This window comes from Panthera leo, chromosome A3 (assembly GCF_018350215.1).
Source record: "Panthera leo isolate Ple1 chromosome A3, P.leo_Ple1_pat1.1, whole genome shotgun sequence".
Classification (NCBI taxonomy): domain Eukaryota; kingdom Metazoa; phylum Chordata; class Mammalia; order Carnivora; family Felidae; genus Panthera; species Panthera leo.
This window is the reverse complement of record NC_056681.1, coordinates 79,076,142-79,102,778: the sequence shown is the minus strand read 5'-3', so window position 1 is coordinate 79,102,778 and position 26,637 is coordinate 79,076,142. Positions and strand designations below refer to the sequence as shown.

The following is a 26,637-nucleotide window of genomic DNA, read 5'->3' as shown; positions in this document are numbered from 1 at the left end:
ATCTGAGCATGTTGGAAGGTAGAGAAAGATTGTAAAGGTAGACATACTTAAATGAAACCACAGGGAGAAGCCAAGCTCATCTGATGAGAATTGGGTTAGGATATGAGTTACAAGACTTAGACAGAATGGGGTCCATTAAAAATTTGTTACTATGGAGGGATATGAGGAATAAATAAAAGATAATTGAGAGGCATTTTCTTTGGAGAATGTCATTTTAGTTGGAATTTTATAAATAAACTTACTGAAAATATATGTCATTCTCAATAACTTACTTCGTGAAACATTCCCTACTTTTGACTAATATTTGCCTGTTTTTCTAAAATAGTGTCTTGTCTCAGGCAAAGTTTTACTCAGTCCTTTATATTATTACCATACTTTTGAATGTCTATAATAACCTAGTAAGTGTTCACCAGAAATGGGCTAAGGATCATCTTTTGCTCTATATTTAAACCTTTGTTTTTCTCAGTTTATTCATTCTTTCCTGAATAATTCTACCACCATAACTTCAGTCTCTACTGATATGCTTATGATTCTTAAATCATCTTACCTAATTCAGAATGATGTGGTGTGTCCTCCCAGCTGTGACTTGTGTGTCTCATAGATTTAGTAGGTCTACAACATATTTCTCCTCTCTTTTTAGTTCCATTTATGTCTTGTATCCTCTGAATCGAGCATGGTTCCACGGTCAACCACAGGTCCTTTAGTGACTCTTAGCTCTCAGGCTAAAGTTCATAGTCTGACATGGCACACAAGGGCCTTCATCATTTGACTCCTTTATACTTCTATAACATCATCGTTTGCCAGTTCAAAAAATCCATAATGATGATTTTTAGAGTTCTTGCTTCCTCTGCTTATGAAATCCTTTGGTTACCTGGTCTCCCTAAATTCCTTTTTTTCCTTAACTAAGTTTCTGATTCAAACAGAAACTCTTTTGATTCAGAATCTTAGAATCCTAAGTACGATGAAGAATTATTCTCCAAAATTCATTATTTTTCATGAATCCAAGCTTTTATATATATATAAAAGCTATATATATATATATATATATATATATATATATATATATATATGTAGCTGTTTGTTTAAACTGAAATATTGGTGTTTTATTACTTTTTTTAAAATTTGAACTGGCAATATTTATTATAAGATTTAGGTAACCAGTTAATTTGGTGCTGCTGCATTGTTGTAACATCCAGCAGTGTTTACTGAATGCTGTCAGGCAGCATTCTAAAAGTAGTAGGAAATAGGCAGTTTAATCTCCATTTTAGGAATTTCCAGATTAGGAATTAAGCTCAGAGAGGTTAAATAACTTGTTCAGGGTCATATGTCTGGTAAATAAAACAGCCAGACTTTGCAGTTCTAATTTATAAAAATAAATAGGTCACTTCCTGTTACTTAAGATGGAAGAGAAAACTCTGAACCAGAGACCCTCCCCCCATATCTTTGGAGTATGTATGGTATGATGCCTTTTTATGCTTCAGTAGCACCTTTAATTTCATGGAATTTACCGCAGTGTACTGTAATTTTTAATTTTTCTTACCTAAACACAGGGAAACCCTTTCAAAATGGAAGAAGTCATGTAAGAGGGGGATATATGGTTACAGATACATTTAATAAGAACATGATTTAGAATACTTTTTATTATTTACTCTGAGTTGAATGTTGAAATAAATGTACAGTAAATGATACCAGTTGAAGTACCTTTTGAAAGAGATTTTTAACAGTTGTTTTTTTCATGTCTTTCAGGGCATGTTTTAAGAAATTGCCTCGCATTCTGAGTTTTAATACTATGAGATATACATTTAATATGGTAACAATGATGAAAGAGAAAGTGAACACACACTTTTCCTTCCCATTACGTTTGGATATGACGCCCTATACAGAAGATTTTCTAATGGGGAAGAGTGATAGGACAGAAGGTAATTTTTTATCTTTCTCTTGCCTATATTTATCGTAAGTCTCCATAACAAGACAGTCGTCATTACAAAGTTGTAACCAACTACACATTTAACAAAATGAAATTAAATTTTAGAAAGGGGAATGTATTGAAGTACAGTGTGGCACATCAGTCATTAGCCAGTAAATATTTAGTATTTACTAGGATTGCGTTCTAAGCACTCCTCTGGGTGTTAGGGACATGGCAGTGAACAAGTAAACATGGTTTCTTACCTCATAGAACTTAAGTCTAGTAGGCATGTCTTACTGAAAAAGAAATTACTGGGATGCCTGGGTGGCTCAGCCGGTTAAGCATCTGACTCTTGGTTTCGGCTCAGGTCATGATCTCCCGGTTCATGGGTTCAAGCCCCTTATTGGGCTCTACGCTGCCATTGTGGAGCCTGCTTGGGATTCTCTCTCTCCTCACCCCTCTCTTGCTGCCCCTCCCCTGCTTGCATGTGTGTGTGTGTTCTCTCTCAAAAAATAAAGTTAAAAGAAATTACAAACAGAATGTGTCATCAGATAGGATGGTGAATGTATCTCATATCTGGCGGAATCAGAGATGGCTTTCACCAAGGTAACGTTGAAGTAGGGACTGAGTAAGGACTAGATTGAGAGGAATGGCTAATCTCTTTAGGTGGGTAGGAGGTGGGGGTGGAGTTGATAAGAAGGACAAAAGGCAGTGACCAGATCATTTTGTTTGTAGGCCAGGTCTTTTTTTTTTTTTTTTTTTTTAAGTAGAAAAAGCAGAGGCAAGCTGGGGAGAGGGGCAGAGGGAGAGCAAGAGAATCTTCAGCAGGCTCCACGCTCAGCATAGACCCTGATGTGGGGCAATATCCCACAACCCTGGGATTACTACCTCAGCTGAAATCAAGAGTCAGATGTTCAACTGGCTGAGCCACTAGACACCCTAATAATTTTAATCTCTCTCTCTGTCTCTCTATTTCTCTCCCTCTCTCCTTCCCTCCCTCCCTCCCTCCCTCTTTCCCTCTCTCTCACTCTCTGTCTCTCTCTCTCTCTCTCTCTCTCTCTTTTTTTAATGTGAAACCTTTGGAACATTTTAAGTAGGGAACTGAGATGACCAGGTGGGTCTGGAAAAGGTTATTCTGACTACAGCAATAGAAATAAATGAATTAGAGGATGATGAAAGGGATGTACGGAGGCCATTCTGATAAACCACAGGGAAGGTGGTAGCTTGATGAGCAAGTGTACATGGAGAGTTAATAGAATTTGATGATTGAATGAATAAATGAATCTAACAAAGTTACTGAATATCTATCTACTGTGTAACTTATTCTCATAGTGATGGCAGTAGAATGACAATAAAGAGCAAGGTCGGGATACCTGGTTCAGTGTCCAGCTCTTGATTTTGATCTTGGCTCAGGTTATGATCCCAGGGTGGTGGGATTGAGCCCTGTGTCGGGTTCTACACTGAGCGTGGAGCTAGGTTAAGATTCTCTCTCCCTCTCTGTCTCTGTCTCTGTCTCTGTCTCCATCTCCCCCACTCACACTTTGTCTCTCTCAAAAAATAAACATGTAAGTAAGTAAGTAAATAAATAAATAAGTTTTTTTGTCCCTTTGAAGCTTACATTTTAGTCTGCTACTAGAGGGAGGGAGAAAAGAATGACTCAGGTTTGTGGCTTGATCAGCTAGGTGAATAGTGGGGTCAGTATTTCAAGATCTCAAGAAAAAGGGAATGTGGTCAGAAGTATTGAATGCTAAAGAAAAGGAATAGTTCAGTAAGAACATAACTGAAAACAAGTAAAGTCGTTGGTTATCTTTATCATAGCATTTTCATTTGGGTATTACAATAGAGAGGCAGATTGCAATGAGTTAAAGATGACACTTGGTTCATATCTAGTTACCTCCAAATTATTACTGCTTTTATAAGACCAGTGATTTTCAAACTTAGGTTTATGTGCCTCAAGGAGCACAAACAGGTGAGAGAAAAAAGCAGAGGACTCTTTGTCTTTGCATTCTTTAGATGGAGAAGTTCTGTTTTACATAATAGCGATCTGGCAGTGTTTTCTTTGTATAAAAAGTTCTACCGATTAAAAATTTTAAGGTGTGAAGAAGCCACTGTATTTTACGATTTGAGAAAGAGAACTGTGTTTTTAATCTTTATACTCCATTGCCTGGCACTTGAACATTCAGTAAATGTTTTACCAAATGGTATATGAGAAGCGTAGACAATGAGGGTAGGCTGTTCTTTAAGAGAAGAATGTGCTCTTTCTTTGAAGAGAGAAGAGAGATTGGTGACTGTAGCTGTAGAGGAGTATGGAGTTCAGAATTTGAATATGTTTAGGGGTGCTTGGGTGGCTCAATCAGTTAAGCTTCCAACTTCAGCTCAGGTCGAGATCTCGCAGTTTGTGGGTTCTAGCTCCACATTGGACTCTGCACTAACAAGCTCAGAGCCTAGAGCCTGCTTTGGTTTCTGTGTGTGTGTGTGTCTCTCTCTACCCGTCCCCCCACTTGTGCTCTTTCTTTCTCTCTCTCTCTCAAAAAATGAATAAACATTTTAAAAATTAAAAAAGAATTTGAATATGTTTAGAAGTTGCAGAAAATGAGCCAGAAGAAGATGATTAACTTTGACAATACTTTATAGATGAAGTTAAGAAGTAGGTGTTGTATATATACATCCTACTATTTAGAGCTCTTTTCAAACCATTTCAAAAATTATAGTGAGACTGCCAAGTTATTATACTTACTGGATTTTTCATGATGCTTCCATGTGTAGAAGTAGCAGAAATTTATGCCAAGATGAAGGATTTTTTTAGGCCACAAGTGATGGGTTAAGAGTGGGATCCTACCTAGCACATCCAAACTTCTCGGCTGCTACTTTGACACTGTTAGCTATTTCCTTCCCTCCACAGTTTAATTACTTTCTTTCCAGTTTAGACTATGCGCTCAAGTTAACTTAATCTGCTTTCAGTCACTTATTTCTGATGATACTTTTCCCTTTCTAAAGGATGCTGAGAATACAGATCATAAATCTTTGAATTTACTAGATTATTCTGTAATTTTTCCATAGTATCTTTTATCCCTTACAGATTTAAATCTTTAGCAACAGAAAGCATGTCTTTTGTTTATTTTCTGTCTCCTAATACGAAATGATAAACTGTAACTTGACATTAAGAGACATAAGTATCTTAATGCCTTTTCAAATCTTGTATTTGCTTGCTCCTAATAAGATGAATGAAAAATTTTGTATTCTATTTCAAAAGGAATAAGATTAGACAAAAAGCATATTTTACATTTCTACATTATGTTGAGGTTGCCCATAGTCATGCAGTAACACATGGTTGTTTTTCCAAATGATTTGTGTAAATGTTCCTTGAAATTGTAGACTATGAATGGGGAATGATTAGCAAATATTTGTATCTGTTATAATACATAATGTACCTGTGCCTTTTTCTGTATATATTACGTAAAGTGATTCTAAGGTGTCACTGTGCAGTATTCAGAATTATTACCATTATCTTATGTAAATCATTTCAGGTTTTAAGGAAGTCAGTGATCATTCAAAAGATACAGAGAGCTATGAGTATGACTTAATAGGAGTAACTGTTCATACAGGAACAGCAGATGGTGGGCACTATTATAGCTTCATCAGAGATATAGTCAATCCACATGCTTATAAAAACAATAAATGGTGAGTTTTAAATATTTTATTCTTGGGATTAAATTCTTTTTCCTGTTTTTAAAGTTTAAACTTGTGATTGGTTTTACTTCATATATGTTTCCTGATTTTATTTTTCTAAAAACTTTGTATAAAATTAGGAAATGTTAAATGAAAGTAACTTTCATAAGATGATAAAAATCAATTGTTCTTAAACTTCTTTTGAGAACTTGATGATGGTGTCCTGAGACAAATGGATATCCAAGGTTTTATACACAGCTTTAGATTCATAGACAATATTGCACCTTCCAAATCTTCTCTTTATTCACTCATTCAAGAGTTGTTTGCTGAGTGTCTTCTATAAGGTGGCTTCAGAGTCCTTGTATACGCCAATTCGAAGTTGCCTGAATGCTCCACTCTGTCCACCTTACTTTTCCCCTTCCAACCCGTACAATTTTTTTTTAGCAACTTTTATCAAGGTAATGGTTGGAAGTCATTAAATCAGTGCTTAATAGCTGTTTTTTGCTATTTAGATATTGTTAGGTAGAGTCTCAAGTATAGTAGCTATATCAATAGTAGGCGCTGTTCTACTGTTGGGAATATTGCTTTGAACAAAATGTACATTGGTAAATTGATCTGCAGTTAGCAGAATAGTTTGGTTCAACTCTTTAAGCTGTCATGTCCATGCTATCTTACCTTGTTTGCCCATTTGAATATAATTCCATATTTGGGATCCATTTTGATCATAAATTTTAAAATGACGTCTTTATTTTTGGAAGCTCTCCCATCTCTTAATCTTTTCTGTCTGGTAGCTTTACATATTCTATTAATGCAAACTTGTTATTTGTTTTTATGAACTCTTTTGTTACCCCTAGTTTTTAATAAATGCGTTTATTGGATTTTAGGACAGTTAAGATTTGTACAATTATATTCTGGTTTTTAGTAGATTAGCGTTGTCAAAACAAGAACATAGAATTTATTTACTTCATGTTAAAAATAGTTGGATCGCAAAAGAAAGTTTGATTACTTCTTGTAATTTGTCACTATGTAATGTAAATATTTTTTAAATAGGTATAATACAGAGATACTCAGTACATATATACTTGGTCAACACTATATGCTCTGTTTTAGGTATCTTTTTAATGATGCTGAGGTAAAACCTTTTGATTCTGCTCAACTGGCCTCTGAATGTTTTGGCGGAGAGATGACAGTGAGTTTTATTCAGAAATTATAAATGTTTTGTGACTTCTCATGTGTTATGCAGTATTATAAAATCCAGTAGCAGAATCACTAAAATTTCTTTTAATTGCTATGATTAAAACTAAAATTTATTCTGTTGTTGCTTATTGAAGTCGAGACTGTTTGCAATAGATACGAGGCACTGGGAAATACCTTTTAAAAGACTATTTCTGCCTTCAACTAATTAAGAAGGTTAAGACTTAAAATTGAAAATTTAAATAGTAGTATAGGAATTGAATTACATTGCTGTGAAACATTATGATGGAAGAAGTTGTTCACTTGAATGCTTTGGGATTCAAGCAAAAAGAAATTACTCTTTATTGACATAATATGAAAAATCTTTGTCAAGGACATTGGCTTGAGCTGACCTTCGAAGAAGTATTCTTTCAGTACTTTTTTGTAATGGCAGCAGCAACCTGATTATTACTATTGACAGGATACACAAAAAATATCTTACCTGTTATGTTATTATCTCTAAGACATGAGAAAAGACAATTAGGTTGGAATACTAGTGTTTAATTATAATATAACAATTACAATAAAATAGGCATTTTGTCCAAGTATCAATTTTCTGAAAACTGTTAAAATACTGTTTTGATTCTCAAAAGACCAGCGTTAGTCATTCCCATTTCACAGATAAGCCCACATAAAGTTATTTTTCACTTTAATAGCCATGTGTATTGTGAAATCACTGTTCACATTCTGGATTTTAATGCTCTTTGTTGCACTTACATACTACTATTAATAGAAAAGAGGAAGTAGGCAAATTGCTAACACTTCAGAAATGGATAGAAGGAGGAAGTAAATAATGAGTTCCTGATGCCATCATTAAACTGACTGCATCTCTAAATGTTATTTGTAAAATATTTCCTCAAAAAAAAAAAGAAAAAGAAAAACAAGTACACTTAGCAAAGTTCTCTTAACATGTAGTTTTTAAATTGCAAGTACATTTTCTTAACTTTATATACATTATGGTAAAGTATCTTTAAAAATGTTTTGAATATTTTCAGGTGTAGTTGACCCTTGAATAATGTGGGGGTTAAAGGTGCCAGCCCCCCACACAGTCAAAAATCCAAGTATAACTTGTCTGTTGCTCAGAAGCCTTATTGGGCACGCCTGGGTGGCTCAGTCGGTTAAACATCCAACTTCAACTCAGGTCATGTTCTCACGGTTCATGAGTTCAAGCCCTGTGTTGGGCTCTGTGCTGACAGCTTGGAGCCTGGAGCCTGCTTCGGATTCTGTGACTCCCTCTCTCTCTCTGCCATGCGCGCATGTGCTCGCGCTCGCTCTCTCTCTCTCTCTCTCTCTCTAGAACAAACATTTTAAAAAATTAGAAAAAAAAAGGCCTTATTGATAACATGAATACTCATTTAATACATATTTTGTATGTTACACATTATGTACTGTATTCTTTTTTTTAATTAATTAATTTTAAAATTTATATCCAAGTTACTTAGTATATAGTGCAACAATGTTTTCAGGGGTAGATTCGTTAATGCCCCTTACCAATTTAGCCCATCTCCCCTCCCACAACCTCTCCAGTAACCCTCTTTTTGTTCTCCATATTTAAGAGTCTCTTATGTTTTGTCCCCTTCCCTGTTCTTATCTTATTTTTGCTTCCCTTCCCTTGTGTTCATCTGTTCTGTGTCTTAAAGTCCTCATATGAATGAAGTCATATGATGTTTGTCTTTCTGACTGACTAATTGCGCTTAGCATAATACCCTCCATTTCCATCCACGTAGTTGCAAATGGCAAGATTTCATTCTTTTTGATTGCCGAGTAATACTCCATTATACATACATGCATACATACTACCTCTTCTTTATCCATTCATCTATTGATGGACATTTGGACTCTTTCATACTTTAGCTATTGATAGTACTGCTATAAATATTGGGGTGCATGTGCCCCTTTGAAACAGCGTACCTCTATCCCTTGGATAAATACCTAGTAGTGCAATTGCTAGGATGTAGGGTAATTCTGTTTTTAATTTTTTGAGGGACTTCCATGCTGTTTTCCAGAGTGGCTGCACCAGTTTGCATTCCCATCAGCAGTGCAGAAGAGATCCTCTCTCTCAGCATCCTCACCAACATCTGTTGTTGCCTGAGTTGTTAATGTTAGCCTTTCTGACAGGTGGGAGGTGGTATCTCATTGTGGTTTTGATTTGTATTTCTCTGATGATGAGTGATGTTGAGCATTTTTTCATGTGTCAGTTGGCCATGTGGATGTCTTCTTTGGAGAAATGTCTTCATGTCTTTTGCCCATTTCTTCACTGGATTATTTGTTTTTTGGGTGCTGAGTTTGGTAAATTCTTTATATAGATTTTGGATACTAACCAACCCTTTATTTGATACATCGTTTGCAAATATCTTCTCCCATTCTGTCAGTTGCCTTTTTCTTTTGCTGATTGTTTCCTTCGCTGTGGGGAAGCTTTTTATTTAATAAGGTCCCGAAAGTTCATTTATGCTTTTGTTTCCCTTGCCTCTGGAGACATATTGAGTAGGAAGTTGCTGCAGCCAAGATCAAAGAGGTTTTTGCCTGCTTTCTCCTCGAGGATTTTGATGGCTTCCTGTCTTACATTTAGGTCTTTCATTCCACTGTGAGTTTATTTTTGTGTATGGTGTAAGAAAGTGGTCCAGGTTCATTTTTCTGCATGTCACTGTCCAGTTTTCCCAGCACCACTTGCTGAAGAGACTGTCTTTACTGTCTTTATTCCATTGGATATTCTTTCCTGGTTTGTCAAAGATTAGTTGGCCATATGTTTGTGGGTCCATTTCTGGGTTCTCTATTCTGTTCCATTGATCTGAGTGTCTGTTCTTAGGCCAGTACCATACTGTCTTGATGATTACAGCTTTGTTTTTTATGTTTTATTTTTATTTCTTATGTTTACTTATTTTTGAGAGAGAGAGAGTGTGAGCAGAGGAGGGGCAGAGAGAGAGGGAGACACAGAATCGAAGCAGGCTCCAGGCTCTGATCCGTTAGCACAGAGCCCGACACAGGGCTTGAACCCACGAACTGTGAGATCATGACCTGAGCTGAAGTCAGACACTTAACCGACTGAGCCACCCAGGGCCCCCATGATTACAGCTTTGTAATACAGCTTGAAGTCCGGGATTGTGATGCCTCCTGCTTTGGTTTTCTTTTTCAAGGTTGCTTTGGCTATTTGGTATCTTTCTGGTTCCATACAGATTTTAGGATTATTTGTTCTAGCTCTGAAGAATGCTGGTGTTATTTTGATAGGAATACTGTATTCTTACAATAAAGCTAGAGAAAAGAAAATGATATGAAGAAAATCATAAGAAAAATAAATTTCCAGTAGTGTACTGTATTTATTGGAAAAAAAAAAAATCTGCCTTTAAGTGGACCTGTGCAGTTCAAGCCTGTGTTATTCAAAGGTCGACTATACTTTTAGCCAAAAACTTTTGTCAAGGATTTTTATGATGTAGTACTATTTGAACACTATTTACAAAGTTACTATAAAGAATAAAATCGGTATTTATGAAACATTTTATATATAAATACAACTGAGATAAATATAAGCTGAAATATTGTCTTTTAAAGTAGCAAAACTTTTATTTTTTTAAACAGACCAAGACCTATGATTCTGTTACAGATAAATTTATGGATTTCTCCTTTGAAAAGGTAATCATTTCTTTGCATATATCATTTTACATAGTTTTCTTTCTTCCATGTTATCTAATTTTATAGTTAAACTTGGTCAAATTGAAAATATACTTATTTTTTCATCTTTTTTTTTTTTTTGGCCCCTTAAAGACACATAGTGCTTATATGCTGTTTTACAAACGCATGGAACCAGAGGAAGAAAATGGCAAAGAATTCAAATTTGATGTTTCGTCAGAGTTACTAGAGGTATAGTTAATTTAACTTAAACAGCAGTTTACAAGCATGTCAAGAATTTATGCAAGTAATAGAACTCCAAGAGCAGGCTATGGCAATGTTAGGATTTGTAATCTGGGATGGACCTTAACAGTGTTTATAGATAGTCTTGGTAATACTGATATATGACAGATGCATGTGAAGTGAATGAGATTAAAGTGAGTGGAAATAATTAGTAATATTAAAGAAAAATAAGAATAAGACAGGTAAAATAGTTGATGGAATTGGGGCAACCTCATAAGTAACTTGTATGTGTGGTAATGGATTGGGTGATTGGTGTTCGTTCCTTCTTTGCTTCATGTTACATATAAATGTACCATATATTTGAAATGCACTTAAAATACTATCAAATGCTTTAAAATGTGTCTTGATTGTAGTATTGAGGTTTTCTTTGTTTTATAATGTAATAAGTGGTAGTGTTACTTTAACGCCTTAAGAGTTATAAAATACATTCACAACTCTGTGTGTGTTGTGTCAATGTAATAAACTCAGCCGAAAGTACAAAATATAAATCTTCAAAAAGGTATACCTGGTAAAAATGTAATCTTCCATCTAAACAGTTCAGCTTTTACTATTTAATTGGTTAATATTTGCGCTGTTGCGGTCATGTCTTAAAACCAAATGGAATTTTTTCCCCCAAACAAATAATCTTAACAGGTGTCTTGCCTACCCATAATATTACTGATAAAAACACAAGAACATCCACATCTTTTAAACCTTTGAATTGGATTTACCAGCAAAATTAAGTGCTTCATTAGATTTCTTATTCTAGATAAGGACCCAACAGTATTTAATGACAACCCAGCCCACTTGTGAAGTAAAATGAAATTTTAACTGAAACCTTAAAGATGTATTTTGTTGGGGCATCTGGGTGGCTCAGTCAGTTAAGCATCCAACTTCGTCTCAGGTCATGATTTCACAGTTCGTGAGTTTGAGCCCCACATCAGGCTCTGTGCTGACAGCTCAGAGCCTGGAGCTTGCTTTGGATTCTGTGTCTCCCTCTCTCTGTTCCTCCCTCACTTGCTTCTCTCTCTCTTTCTGTCTCTCAAAAATAAAAATGAAACATTTAACATTTTTGTTTAACATTTGTTTGTTTTTGAAGGAAAGAGAGCATGAGCGGGGCAGGGGCAAGGAGAGAGGGAGACACAGAATTCAAAACGGACTCCAGGCTCTGAGCTTTCAGTGCAGAACCCAACGCAGGGTTCAAACTCCACAAACTGTGAGATCATGACCTGAGCCTGAAAATGAAACATTTAAAAAAAAAAGATGTATTTTGTTTATATCAGTGGTTCTGAAACTTCCTATTCTCAGAACTTTTATATTCTTAAAAAATATTGAGAACCTGGGGCACCTAGGTGGTTCAGTTGGGTCCGACTTCATCTCAGATCATGATCTCACGGTTCCAGAGTTCGGCCCCGCTTCGGGCTCTGTGCTGACAGCTCAGAGCCTGGAGCCTGAGTCAATTCTGTGTTTCCCTCTCTCTCTGCCCCTCCCCCACACATGCTCTGTCTCTCTGCCTCTCAGAAATAAAACTAATTAAAAAAAATTTTTTCTTTTAAATATTGAGAACCTGAAAGTTTTTTAAAATATTAGTTTTAATGTGGTTATATCTGTCAATACTTACTATATTAGAAATTAAAACAATTTTTAAAATTTACATTAATTTATTTAAAAATATCAAAAATAAACTTGTGACATCCTAATATAAGTAACATTTTATTAAAAAAATATTTTTCAGAACAAAACCCTGTATTACATGTTGGCAAATCTTTTTAATATCTGATTTAATAGTTGACAGCTAGAGTCTCATAATAGCTTTTTGCATTTGCTCTGTTGTGATCTCATTCATCATTTAGCCTCTGGGAAACTTCATTCTATGCTCAAAAAAGAATGAGAGCTTAAAAAAGGCAGATAGCATCATCATATTACTAAAAAAATGGTGTAGATCTTACATATACCCTAAAATGGTCACAGGTACTCCACAGCTCTCTCAACCATTCTTTGGGAACCACTGATTTATGTGGTGACAAAAGGAAATCCATCCTTTTGCTCTACCAAAACAAGAAAAATAAATCAAACTACATCAAAATATTCTTGATTGCACATCTAAGCCAACCCTTTTTTCCTGGCATTGCTTTAGCTTATTAATTTAAAATGAATTTGTTTGCATATACATTTTACTGAAAATATTAAAATATGATAATACTGTTACTTAATATTAACATAGATTTTAGGTAAAAACTAGAATCTGATCTTTTAAATTTGTACAGTTAAAATATAGCTAGTAGCAGACTTTCCCAAAGAGTAAATTGAAAATTTAGAGCTATAAAATTTATTAAGTAAACAAACATTATATAATGACTATTATGGATAAAACAAAATGCCCAGAAAGAGTAGTTGATTTGAATTGCTGGGGGAAGTGATTAGGAAATGCTTCAGATTAGCCTTAAGCTGAGACTTGAAAGGTAGCAAAGAGTTAATCATGTGAAGATTACTCCAAGCAAAGAGTAGATTATGTACAAATTCCCTTAGGAAAGAAAGAGTTTATTGGCATGTTTTAGGAGCTGAAAGATGATCTCTGAGACTGTGATGATTAGTAAGTTCAAGGAAATGTGAGCCAAGATGAAACTGAATGGGATATAGAAAATACCTGGGAAAAATGTGATCATCGTAGTGAAGTAATTTCACACTTAGACACACCCAGATTGCTCCACATATGTTGTATTGTTAAAACATAAAAAGGATTGTCAAAAAATAGGGTGAATATTTCTGTAGGACAGAAATGGAACAGATATAAAAGCACTGAGTCTGGTGGAAAAACAGGACTACCAGGCTCTAGGGTCCCCTTTAGCTCTTTTGGGGTAAAGGGGACAAAAATTATGACAGAGGATCTAGAGCCGAGCTCATGGCTAGAAGTTGAAAGCTGGGAATGGAGCTCCATTGCTGTGAAAAAGCATTGATGGTCGAATGCTGCCAAAGTTTTCTTGAAGCTACAGCTTTCTAGAAAGCTGTGTGCATAGAAATGCTAGAGTACCAAGAACTCTGAAGCAAACCATTCAGTGCCTAGGTCTGCATCAATGTGGAGCAGGAGCCCTAATACATAATTCTAAGAGCTGGTTCTAGACTAGAGTAGTGGGCTGGGAAGCAAGTAGAGGTAGTTGAAAATCTTTAGGAAGGATCAACACAGGCAGTAATGTCAGTAATCAACATAAATATGTTCCAGATAAAAATAACTTTATGGAACTAACAACAACTCAGAGCATGTTTAGGGTATTCACAGAGTTAAAGGAACACAAAAACTAAAGTGAGCAGAGAAGTTACTCTAAAGGCTCATGTCAGAAATAATTATTTTTCATAATTGTTACAGAATAAGCCAGGAAATCACCTCTTAAGTCAGCCAACCTGAATTGTTTTTATTTTGCCAGTTTTCGAACATAAACCTTTCTCATAACCTGTTTTTATCAAAACAGGACATAATTTTATTCATTTATATATTCGCTCTTGAGACAAATGATATTTCAGAGCTCTTCCTTTCACAGTCTGTATAATTGCATTTTTAAAAAACTAATTGCTTGAGGTAGCCAGATACAGAATGATAACATTGGAGCCAGTTTAGTAGCCATTTTCATATTCTTGTATACCCAGAAAAAAATCAACATGAATTTTAAGTGCCTGTATTTTTTGCTTTTTTTGTTTCTTTTAGAGCAAATCTTTTTTTGTCTAATAAAAATACTAGTAAAATGTAATGAAGCAAATGCTTTCTGATATGTAATGTTAACATTTTCTTTTACTTCAGTGGATTTGGCATGATAACATGCAGTTTCTTCAAGACAAAAACATTTTCGAACATACATATTTTGGGTAAGTTTTGTAAATTTAGTAATAGATTTTTGTTACACATTTAAAACAAATCTTCTTCTGTAAGAAATGTAACTTAACTTTTTTTTAATTCTAGGTTTATGTGGCAGTTATGTAGTTGTATTCCCAGTACATTACCAGATCCTAAAGCTGTTTCCCTAATGACAGCAAAGGTAATCTATAAGCCTTAGATAGTTTTTCAAAATTGACTACTTTAAGATAATTAAATATTTTTTGCTTAATCTTTTCTTACAGTTAAGCACTTCCTTTGTCCTAGAGACGTTTATACATTCAAAAGAAAAGGTATGTGTTGTGTTTCGTAGATTTTTGTGTCATTTATCAGATAACTTCTGGTTTTCATGATCTTTAGCTCAGAAGTAGATGCCTTAAGTGACTTCTTTCTTTTTCTTTTTTAGCCCACAATGCTTCAGTGGATTGAACTCCTGACCAAACAATTTAATAATAGTCAAGCAGCTTGCGAGGTGAGAATAATTCAACAAACAATGCATAATTTAATGTGCACTTTTTTATTTACTTTTCTTCTTAGATGCTACAGCAAAATTATTGTATTTTATAATAGGGATCCCAATGTAAATTGTTCCTAAAATTACTCAACAACTGAGAAAGTTGTCATTTATGTGTCCTATCCATTACACTGATTAAATAATTGATTGTTAAGGTATTTAAAAATCCTTGGGTGCCTCTCCCCCCATGTATTAGAATTAAAAATACAGAAAATTCAGAAGACTGATACCAGATATTTCTTAACTAATTTTGAATATTATAAAACAATAGTTGACAACAAAATCTTCCTTCCCCCTCCAAGATAAAAATGCATATATCCTAGTATATCAGTTTATGTCCAATTTTATCTTCTATATTGTGGTCTAATGTATCCCTGTAACAATATATCCTTAAGGATAATCTGCTCACAAGTAATGATCACTTAACCATATTGGCATCTTACTGTTATTTTATCATTTCTTGATTGGTTCCCAAAGTGATATAAGCCTTTCTAGGAATGCAAGTCTTAAAATTTTCCTGAGGTGGGAGATAGCAGCATAGTGTACAATAGATGAAATTAGTTGAAGACTTTTTTTCTTTTTTTCTTTTCTTTTTTTAATTGTTTATTTTTGAGAGAGAGAGAGGGAGGGACAGCATTAGCAGGAGAGGGTCAGAGAGAGAGGGAGACACAGGATCAGAAGAAGGCTCCAGGCTCTGAGCTGTCAGCACAGAGCCCGACGTGGGGCTCGAACCCACAGACTGCAAGATCATGACCTGAACTGAAGTCAGACAACCAACTAGCCACCCAGGTGCCCTAAAGATATTTTTCTTATGTATAAGTTCATCTGATTATGCCTTGAAGCAGTGGAATTAGAGAATCTGATTGTTGTAGAATACAAATACAAAGCCATAATTTTTTAAAACTTTGTAATGAGCATTTCAAAACGAGCACAAAAGTAGAAAGATAATGAACTCTTGGGTACCTATCACCCAGTTTCAACAAATAGTAACATTATTTTGTTTTCATCTCTTCCTCGTGTCTGTTTTGAGGTATCTTAAAGCAAACCCAGATAGCATATCATACACATCCATGAGTACTGAGTATGTATCTCTGATGAGAACTTTAAAAAATATATATAACCATGATTCCATACTCCTAGTAAAATTAGAAGTGGTTCCTCAGCATCATCCAATACTCATTTTGTGTTCACTTCTCTAGTTGTCTAAAACATGATTTCGCAGTGCCTGGGTGGCTCAGTCAGTTGAGTGCGGACTTAGGCTCAGGTCATGATCTCGCTGTCTGTGAATTTGAGCCCCACATCGGACTCTTTTGCTAATAGCTTAGAGCCTGGAGCCTGCTTTGGATCCTGTCTCCCTCTTTCTCTGCCCCTCCCCCACTTGTGCTCGGTCTCTCTCTCTCTCTCTCTCTCCCTCTCCCTCTCCCCCTCTCCCTGTCAAAAATAAACATTAAAAAAAATTTTTTTTAACATTTTTTGGGGCCACCTGGCTCGGCCCAGTGGTCTAAGCATCCAACTTTGGCTCAGGTCATGATCTCAGTTCATGAGTTCGAGGCCCATATCTGGCTGTCTGCTGTCAGTGCAGAGCCTGCTTCAGATCCTCTGTCTCCCTATCTACCCCCACCCCCAAATAAACAAACATTAAAAAAATTTTTTAATGTTTTTCTTCTCTCAGTTTGCTTGTTTGAAGTAGTATTTAAACAAAGGCTACATTTTGCTTTTGTCTCATAAATCAACTTTCATCTGTAGCAGTTAATAACTTTTTTTTTCTCTTTGCTACTTTGTCATTTGATCTGCAGAATTCTCTACATGCTTGTTTTGACTGATTGTATCCTCCTGGTGTTAGTTAACAAGTTCCTCTATTCTCCACCCCTTTCATGTTTTCATATATAGTGTTGCCACTACACACACACACACACACACACACACACACACACACACACGTATATACATACGTGTGTGTGTGTGTGTGTGTGTGTGTGTGTAATTAAAATTGTCTACACTTGTCAGTAATTGTGTATATATATGCACACAGTAAAATTCAGTATTACAGGAGTTAAGTGATTAAGAGATATCTGGAAATCATTGAGAATTGTCTTAGCATAAAGAAGTGTTTTTGTTATCAAGGGAACATAATTTCTTTTTAAACAGAAAAAAACGAATCAATACATCATGTTATTAATAGGAACAAAAGATAACTGCAGTCTGACATCTGTGAGAAACAAAAGGAAAATAGTATTCCATTTTATTATGTTAAGGGCTGTAGGTTGCCATGATGCAGGTTGTACACTGTGATGTAGATGGCATTCATGAAATTCTGTAGTTAGAGGACCCTGATTGTGACTTTTGGCATTTTAGAGTTTTGGACTTTGTAACAGTTAAAGAATCTGTTTTGATAAGAACTTAAACTAATCGAAACATTGACTAGAAGTAAAATCCTTATGTGATTTTTTTTTTTTTTTAAATCCTATATTTAACAAGTATTGGTTGAATGTTTATATCACACTATTTTTCTACAGTGGTTTTTGGACCGTATGGCTGATGATGACTGGTGGCCAATGCAGATACTAATTAAGTGCCCTAATCAAATTGTGAGACAGGTAAGAAAAAGAGTGTTTGAAAAAGAGGTAGCCTTCAAACTAATAATTCTAAATTTGCCTGTGAATGTATTTTAACCCAGCATTGAAAAGTAGTTTGAAAAGATTGACCTCTTATCAAAAAAATAATTTTGCTGTTGTTTCATCAGCTTCTTTTAGCAAATCAACTATCTTTCCAACCAAGTGATTAAAACCATTCACATTTCCTGGTTGTAGGAAGATAGCTTTAACTCCCTGTTCTCTCAGATCCTACTGTGGCTGCTTTCTGAGTTGTACTGATTCTTTTTCAGAACCTTAGATATTCTAACCATGGTAGAGTGTTGTAATGGCCTTAAAAATTAAATGAATAGTATATTACATTTCTGTGAAAGATTTTGAACTGTCACATGAAACAACTTGTGTCTCCTTAAATCTTTGGGAAAATTAGACAAAAAAAAAGTAAATATTTTATATTCACTTATGACACAGAACTGAAAATGCCACTTTTCCCTTATTACTGACAAACAATTTTTACACCATAAAATTAATCAAAACCTTTCAAAGTGTAAAATACAGTAGTTCTATCCCCAGACTTATGCACCCATCATCTAATTTTTATAATCCTGCTAAGAGAAACTCCATACCTATTAAGTCACTCCCCATTTTATCCTGTTGCTTCTTTTCAGCCACTAATGACAGCCCCTTATCTATGAATTTGCCTACTTAATGATATGGATTTGCTTATTTAATGATAATTGGAGTCACACATTTTGTGGTCTTTTATGATTGTCACTGATTTAGCAGTGTTTTCAAGGTTTATCCATGTTGTAGCATGTATCTGTACTTTTTTGCCAAATTGTATTCCATTGAATGGATATACTAAATATTGTTTATCCATTCAGCAGTTGATGAACATTTGGGATGTTTTCACTTGGCTATTTTGAATAATGCTGCTCTGAACATTTGTGTACAAATATTTGTGTGGACGTATATTTTCAGTTATTTTGGGTATCTACCTAGGAGTGGAATTCCTGGGTCATATGGTCGCTCTAGGTTTAATATTTTAGGAACGACCAAAAATTTCCATGGTGTCTGCACCAGTTTATGTTCCCACCAGCAATCTGTGAGATTTCTTTTTTTCACTATCTTCTTCAGCATTTGTTACTGTCTTTTTGATTTTAGCTCTCCTAATGTGTGTGAAGTAGTTAGTATGTCATTGTGGTTTTGGTTTGCATTTCCCTAATACTTAATGATAGTGAACATCTTTTCATGTGCTTAGTGGCTATTTGTATATTTTATTTAGAGAATCCCAACCCTTTTTAATCCATGTTTCTTTTAGATAAACTTAAATCACATTTCCTTCCCTTAGTCATTGACCTCTGATAAGCAGCTATCCTTCCCTATTCCACTCTTTTAAAGAGATGGATGCTAAGTTTTATGTTCTGTATATCTCCATTAATCAAGAGGTTTTTATGAAGCTTTGTGGGTTTTTTGTGTGTGTTTTCTATTACTGAAATGTATAGTTTATTGTTTTTTCATTTATTACAAAAGTGATTATTTTTAAGCTACCTGTACCTTATATTTTTAGTCCAGGTGAGATGTCAGAAGAGCTTTAGAATGTCAAAAGATAATCTGTGGGGAAAAGAAATGGTTGGCAGAGAGTTTTGAATCATGTTAATTTTTTAGTATCTCTATTACCTGATAAAGTTGGCTCTTAGATTGTTACAACTTTTCGTTTATAGATGTTTCAGCGTTTGTGTATCCATGTGATTCAGAGACTTAGGCCTGTGCATGCTCATCTTTATCTACAACCAGGAATGGAGGATGGGTAAGAAGTGCCTTTTGAACATTGTATTTTTAAGCTTTTTAATTATACACCTACAGAGTATTTTTAAATATCCACAGAAACATTTGGATTCTTCTATTTAAAAATAATCTGTAATGATACCGATCAAGGAGAGAAAACTTTTATTTTTGATCTTCAAAATTGTCTACAAGTAACTTCATGATTGAGTTAACCAGACACAATAATTAGAATCCACCTACTTAAATTATTATAATTCGTATTGCAGTCTATTGCAAAGATGAAAGATAAATTTGGGTTTTTAAAAACATCTCTCCTTCCAGAATATCTATCCCCAGACTTCATACTGTCTCTGAGATATTAAATTATATTTTCAGGTCAGATGATATGGATGCCTCAGTGGAAGATATTGGTGGTCGTTCGTGTGTCACTAGATTTGTGAGAACTCTGTTATTAATTATGGAACATGGTGTAAAACCTCACAGTAAACATCTTACAGAATACTTTGCCTTCCTTTATGAATTTGCCAAAATGGGTGAAGAAGAGGTAAAGCTATATCTTATTTATTTCTGGGATTATGTACCTGTTTTCAGTATTTAAAACTTCATTGTTTTTATGTTATATTTTTAAATCAATGTTTTTATTTTTAGAGCCAGTTTTTGCTTTCACTGCAAGCCATATCTACAATGGTACATTTTTACATGGGAACCAAAGGGCCTGAAAATGTAAGTGCAGTTCTCTCTCATATTGGGGGATTTAGGGGTCCATGTTTTCAAGTTTGTATCATGGAAAGTCCTTAGACATTAGAACCCTTTAAAGTCTCTTCTGGCCCTGATATTAGATAATGTTAAGGGTCTGAGTTTGGTTGATATTTTTAATGAATGTAGCAAGAGAAGAAATAATCAAATAATGATTTCATTGGCAAGGCCCTAGAACAAAGCAAATATATTTAGGCAAAGTGGCCACCACCTGTTTTGGAGTCCTATCAAACGTATGTCATCTCAGTGAACATTTTTGCTGGCTGTATTTTTAAGCCCTTTGCTATTGAGTTTGTAAAATCTTGCAAAAATTTAAGTAGCTGGTCTGTTCATAATTATGAAAGTATTATATGAACTTTGTCTTGTCTGTGACGACCACATTGGCTTGTGCCCTATTTTTACTGTTGTTACCTCCGTTTTACAGATCAGGAACTTGAGGCTTAAAGAAGTTAACTTGTTTTAGACCACAGTGAATTGGGCTTTGATCTTTGGTCAGACTCCTGAGCTAAACTGTTAAACCATTATACAGTAATGCTTCTCAGAATATGGGCTTTTACTACCTAATTCCTGCCTATATTGTGACCTGTTCAGACTGCTTTTCTTTTGCTTTTTAAATCATAAAATGTCTTCAGCCTCTTGCATTTCAAAGCCCAAGTGCATATCTCTTTGGAAGACTTACTATCTGGATTATCTGAACACTATTAATTTGTGTAACTGACATTTTTATTAAATAGGAAATGCGGTTTTATCATACTCATATAAAAGTTGATCTTGATTTATCTTCCAAGGGACTTGCCTGTAAGAAAAAAGAAATTGTTAAAAGATTTATCCCCGTAGGTGAGGTGTAAATAGTCACAGTGTTGAGAATCATTGTTCTTTACAGTTCTGCCTGCTGTGTCTAAAGTTGTCCTGAATGTTGTTTAGACTCTTAAAAGTTAAGGTTAGGCCTTTGTGTGGTTGTTCTTTAATACATGCTCCTGCCACCATTTACATAGGGTAGTTTTGTAAAAGATTCAAGTTATTTTCTCTCTGGATAATTCAGTATTGACATATTAGTTCTAACATTTTGTTCTGTTCTAGCCTCAAGTTGAAGTATTATCAGAGGAAGAAGGGGAAGAAGAGGAGGAGGAAGAAGATATTCTCTCTCTGGCAGAAGAAAAGTACAGGCCGGCTGCCCTGGAAAAAATGATAGCTTTAGTTGCTCTGTTGGTTGAACAATCTCGCTCAGAAAGGTGAAATGTTTCAACATTCAAAATGCTTAAAGCATGTTTGATTTTATTCCTTCTACATACTTGTTTTACCACTACTAGCTTTTGTTACATAATTCGTTTTAAATAACACCACTATTTATCAACTCTTGTGGCATAAGTATTTCAATCTTTTGTATGAAACTCTTACTTTCACTGAGTCATGTTAGAAATATACGTTGAAGAAATATACAGTAAAATATTTAGCAAAATTATATGTGCATTCATCCTTTGATCTAGCAATGCTACTTCCAGAAATGTGTGCCCCAAATACAGAAAGATGTATGTACAGTGATATTTATTGAAGTAGTTAGTTTATAACAGCAGAAGACTGGAAATATCCACCAAAAGGGGATTAGTTGACAAAAGCCGGCATCCACTCAGTAGAATACTCTATTGCTGAAGAAAAAAAGCATGGGAAATTATCTGTACTACCATGGAGAGGTGTTTAGGATAAATATTACTAAGTGAAAAAAGCATGGTGGAGAAAACTGTGTATAGTATGGTACTTTTTAAGAAAGGGGAGAGTGGGGGAGAGAGAGATTGAGAGCACGTACACCCAATTTCCATTATTCCTCATTATGGATCTCCTGTTTCCAAATCTGCCTACTTGCTAGGATTTATTGCAATCCCAAAATAAGTACTCATGGCACTTTTACAGTCATTTATTGTGGGCTGCAGATGTACATGTGCAGAGTGGCAAAAAATTAGAGTTACCTGACACATATTTTTCTAGCCAAGGTCAAACATGATGACACTGTGCCTTCCTGTTTCACTTCTCATGTTGTAAACAAATATCTTTTTCATGGTTTATGCCATGTTCGTCACATTTGTGCTTTTTTAGTGGCTTGGTATTTAAAATTGCCCCCATATATAATGCTAAGTGCTATCTAGTGTTCCTAAGCCCATTAAGTCCGTAATGTGCCTTGAAGAGAAAATGCACATTAGACAAGCTTCATTCAGGTATCAGTTATAGTATTATTTGCTGTGACTTCACTGCTAATGAGTGAACAACATATATTAAATAAAGTATCTTTAAATAGAAACACACATAAAACAAGGTAACGTATTGATTGGTTGAAGAAAATGTTGTGACCAGAGGCTCACAAGAGCCAACCTTGTATTTCCCTTATGAGCAATGATTAAATAATCACTAATTCAATGTTTGCAGCACATTATAGAACATAAGTACTACAATAACAAGAATTTACTGTATTTTTTAAAATTGAAGTCTAAATTAAGAAAAAAAAAGTAGTTTCCTATGGTTGGGGGAGGGGAAAACAGACTAGAAAGGACAGAAATGAAAGCTTGACTTCTATGAATATATGTTGTTGTTTTTTTTTTAGACTTAACTTGTAATCATGTAAATGTTTTATATAATTATAAGTGAATTAATAAAATGCAATCCCTAAAAACCAAAAGCAGACTGAAATAAATAAACTATATATTGACCTGGTGGCATAGTCATTGGAGAGGAATTCATTAAAATGACTTTAGAGCACATTAACTGTAAATTCCTAGTTGTACATGAAGGACAAAAAGAATTGTAAAATTATCCTAAACTGTTTTACTAAGTATATTGTTAATAATGTAATTGTGATTATTATTCTGAAACAAACGTATATTATAGAATAAAGCAAATAGTAATTGTCAATGTCATTCGAAACGAAGATTTTCAGCAAAAGAAGGAAGAAGTAGAGATAGAATATTGTAGGTTTTTTATATAAGTTCTTTAAAACTAAATTTGAATTTGGGAAGATCAGTAGAGTTTATGGTGTATTTTGTCTTAAGCAAACAAAAAATGTTTTATATACTCCCGATTTTCTGAAAGGGCTTAGAAATCTTGCCCAACCCAGAATCCATGTGTGCCACTGGCATCTGGATTATAGTCTCCAGATATCATTTCCTGTGGTAAAAAAAAATCAGGATTCCTTGAAAAAAAAAAAAAGGCCAATTCCAGGTCTTGGGCAAGAAAGAAATGGGCCGTTTTGCAAAGCAGAGACCATCAGAGACTACTGAGATTATTTATGTTAAAAGGACTCAACCAATTTAAGGATATTTCTACTGGTTATAGATTGGACAACCCGAGTATCAGTAATATAAGAATAATTACAAGTGGACAAAAATGTAAAATGCATCACAGATGTTTAAATCCATGAGTTTGTAATGGTGCCTAAAAATTAACAAACAAAATACTTGTAACCTTTGGAGTATAGTAGGAAACCAAATCATAATTTTGGAAACTTATTAATAAAGGAATGATATCAAGCATTTATCTTATCAGCAAGAATTATCCCTCATGGCAACCAATGGGTAAATGAGAGGAAGTTTGCTGTCTTGGAGGTATTTGAGCTAATAAATGAGCAAGTAATGCTGGAATTAGTATGTCTGTATTTTGCAACCTGAATGAAGTAATGGATCTAGGAAATGATCATCATTGACTGAAAATGCTACAAAAAGACAGCCTTTCATTGTGTGCCTCCTGATGAAAGTCAATACCATCTCCTATAAAGCATGCTTGATTAAAAAGATCAAACCCAGATATGATCAAGTCTCTAGATCTAAACTACCAGTTTACAGGAAATACGGCGTCAGAGGAACATGTTAAAGCAACACCCCAAGGATACAGTGAACAAAATGGAAATGTGGGATATTCTTCAAGACGAACCACCTACTTTCTTCAGTTCATAAATTGCAAGATAAAAATAAAATTGGAGGGGAAACCAGTAGTCTCTAAGATACTTAAAAGACATTTGAACCACTTGGAACAGAGGACTTTATGTGGATCTTGATTCAAACAGATTAAATATTAAAATTTTTTTTAGAAACTTGAGGTAATCATACACTGGATATTGTATGATAGTAAAGAATTGTGGATTTATTTTAAGTGTGAGTAATGGTAGTATGGATGTTTTTTAAATTTTTCTGTTAGAAATATATACTGAAGTTTTTGGATTAAATGGTAAAATACCTGGAATTGCTTTAGAATAGTCCGTATTGAGTGAGTGAGAGGTACAAATGAAACAAGCCTGGTCATGAATTAGTAATTTGAAGCTGAGTAATGGGATACTTCCACTATCTTACTGTTTTCCTATGTGTCTGAAATGTTCTATAAGTTATTACAGAAATTATAAACTGGTAACTGAAAACTCTTTAGTATTTCTTATAAGTTCATTTTGTTTTAAAGGATCTCATGTAAAAAAAAAAAAACTAAGACCCATTCTAGTGTTTATAATACACAAAAATATAGCGTTAATTAAATGTGAAATAAAGTAGATTTGGGCTTCCACAATTCTGGTATCTTGAAAAATTGTCTAAGAGACGTCTAGCAAGTAAGTTTAGCTAGCAGAAGGTTCAAAAGTCATTTTGTGTTAGTGGTTTGGTACAGTTGTAATTGAATTGGCAGTTTTGATGCATGTCATGATGCAAACAGCTGTAACGTAGCACAGAGGGAAGAAAAACTTATTTCCACTAATGTTTCCTTTCAGGCATTTGACATTATCACAGACTGACATGGCAGCATTAACAGGAGGAAAGGTAATACTTTCTATATTAGAGGATTTGATAATCGCACAAATAATAATGGTTCTTAAATGAACAACTTTTACTTTTAACAGGGATTCCCCTTCTTGTTTCAACATATTCGTGATGGCATCAATATAAGACAAACTTGTAATCTGATTTTCAGCCTCTGTCGATACAATAATCGACTTGCAGAACATGTAAGTGCTGAGATACAGTCTTAAAGTTTTTTGGTAATTTTTAGAAGAATGTTCTGAAATCCTCCTTTTTCTGTTTTAGATTGTGTCTATGCTTTTCACATCAATAGCAAAGTTGACTCCTGAGGTATGTACACATTAGCTAATTCATGTTTTTAAGACTACTAGTGCTTTCAAATAAACCTTTCTAATTGTTCTTGAAAAAATATCAAGGTTTCTCCCATAACGTAACTTAGTTTTATTTATTTGTTCTAAATGTTTATTTATTTTAAGAGAAAGAGCACGAGCAGGGGACTGGGGGGAGAGAGAGAGAGAGAGAGAGATTTTTCAGGGCTGAAACTCACAAACCATGAGATCATGACCTAAGCCAAAATCAAGAGACACTTAAATGACTGAGCCACCCACGTGCCCCACCACAACTTAGTTTTAAGTGTGTAACTGAATACACTGAATTACCCCTTTGTATTTTGTTATCATAAATGTAATTTTCCCAATTAAATATAAATTTACATATAAGTTTAACATACTAGAATGCCACCTAGACAGTAACCTTTGAAGTTTGATTTGAAGCATATATCATAATTGTGTTTAAGGAAAAAATAGACCAACCAGGACTCGGCATAGATGAAAAAAGATGTGGAAAATATAGTAATATAGTAGTATATAAAAGTATTTTTGTAAAATGGTAATGTTACAGCCACTTTAGTGATACATACTTGTCAAATATTAATGTAAATTACACCTTAGTGATGAAGGGATGCTACACGAAACTTTTAACCTAAATTGTTCCAGGTACCAAGCTTGTCTCAATAATGAGTTTTGATTTGCTTTTTTTCCAAATTGACATCCAGAAGAATATGTGTTTTCTGTTACATGTGGTACCCTTGCAATTGACTTTGTATCCCAGTTTGAGCCTGCTGCTTTATGATAGTTCAGTTTATATGCAGGAGTTCTGAGGTCTTGTCACACAGATTTAAATGTGATGTGTAGAAGAGTTTTACGTGTTTCTTTTCTGCAGAAACAGAAGGGTTCAAATACATTTAAATTCACAGGTATATATGTGTCTTACAGGCAGCCAATCCTTTCTTCAAATTGTTGACTATGCTAATGGAGTTTGCTGGTGGACCTCCAGGAATGCCTCCCTTTGCATCTTACATTCTGCAGAGGATATGGGAGGTAAGTAAGTCTTGCAGTAGATATTTTAGTATTTCTTTTTCTGAGAATTTTATTTTCCTAATGAAGTCATTAGCAGTTTAAGTACCAGATTCTTCTTAGGTAATCCAAAATGGTTTAAGTAAGTCACAAGCCAGGGAAGAAGGCTTTAGTTAGGAGGTTTGGGGTTAAAAAGAGTTCTTGTCTAGTCTCCCACTCACTTTAAAGAAAGTCTTTAAAGACTTTCTTGTAGAGTCATAGAAAAAAGCCTTTAGCCAATCTAGGGTGCTCATTTCCCTCCCCTCAAAAAGG

The 26,637-nt window shown here is 34.6% G+C and overlaps 1 protein-coding gene across 3 annotated transcripts in view; it reads left to right on the top strand.

Annotated features, from left to right (window-relative positions):
• The window catches only part of USP34 (ubiquitin specific peptidase 34), a 248,353-nt gene that overhangs the window by 193,695 nt on the left and 28,021 nt on the right, over positions 1 to 26,637 (top strand). For all 3 annotated transcript variants that reach the window (XM_042932359.1, XM_042932358.1, XM_042932360.1), the window contains 18 exons: positions 1,747 to 1,919; positions 5,434 to 5,587; positions 6,686 to 6,764; positions 10,382 to 10,435; positions 10,568 to 10,663; positions 14,487 to 14,551; positions 14,646 to 14,721; positions 14,804 to 14,851; positions 14,965 to 15,030; positions 17,589 to 17,669; positions 19,388 to 19,473; positions 19,827 to 19,995; positions 20,100 to 20,174; positions 21,288 to 21,439; positions 24,943 to 24,991; positions 25,072 to 25,176; positions 25,256 to 25,300; positions 26,245 to 26,349. In XM_042932359.1, the coding sequence (XP_042788293.1) occupies positions 1,747 to 1,919; positions 5,434 to 5,587; positions 6,686 to 6,764; positions 10,382 to 10,435; positions 10,568 to 10,663; positions 14,487 to 14,551; positions 14,646 to 14,721; positions 14,804 to 14,851; positions 14,965 to 15,030; positions 17,589 to 17,669; positions 19,388 to 19,473; positions 19,827 to 19,995; positions 20,100 to 20,174; positions 21,288 to 21,439; positions 24,943 to 24,991; positions 25,072 to 25,176; positions 25,256 to 25,300; positions 26,245 to 26,349 (1,678 nt within the window). The remainder of the gene's footprint in view (positions 1 to 1,746; positions 1,920 to 5,433; positions 5,588 to 6,685; positions 6,765 to 10,381; positions 10,436 to 10,567; positions 10,664 to 14,486; positions 14,552 to 14,645; positions 14,722 to 14,803; positions 14,852 to 14,964; positions 15,031 to 17,588; positions 17,670 to 19,387; positions 19,474 to 19,826; positions 19,996 to 20,099; positions 20,175 to 21,287; positions 21,440 to 24,942; positions 24,992 to 25,071; positions 25,177 to 25,255; positions 25,301 to 26,244; positions 26,350 to 26,637) is intronic.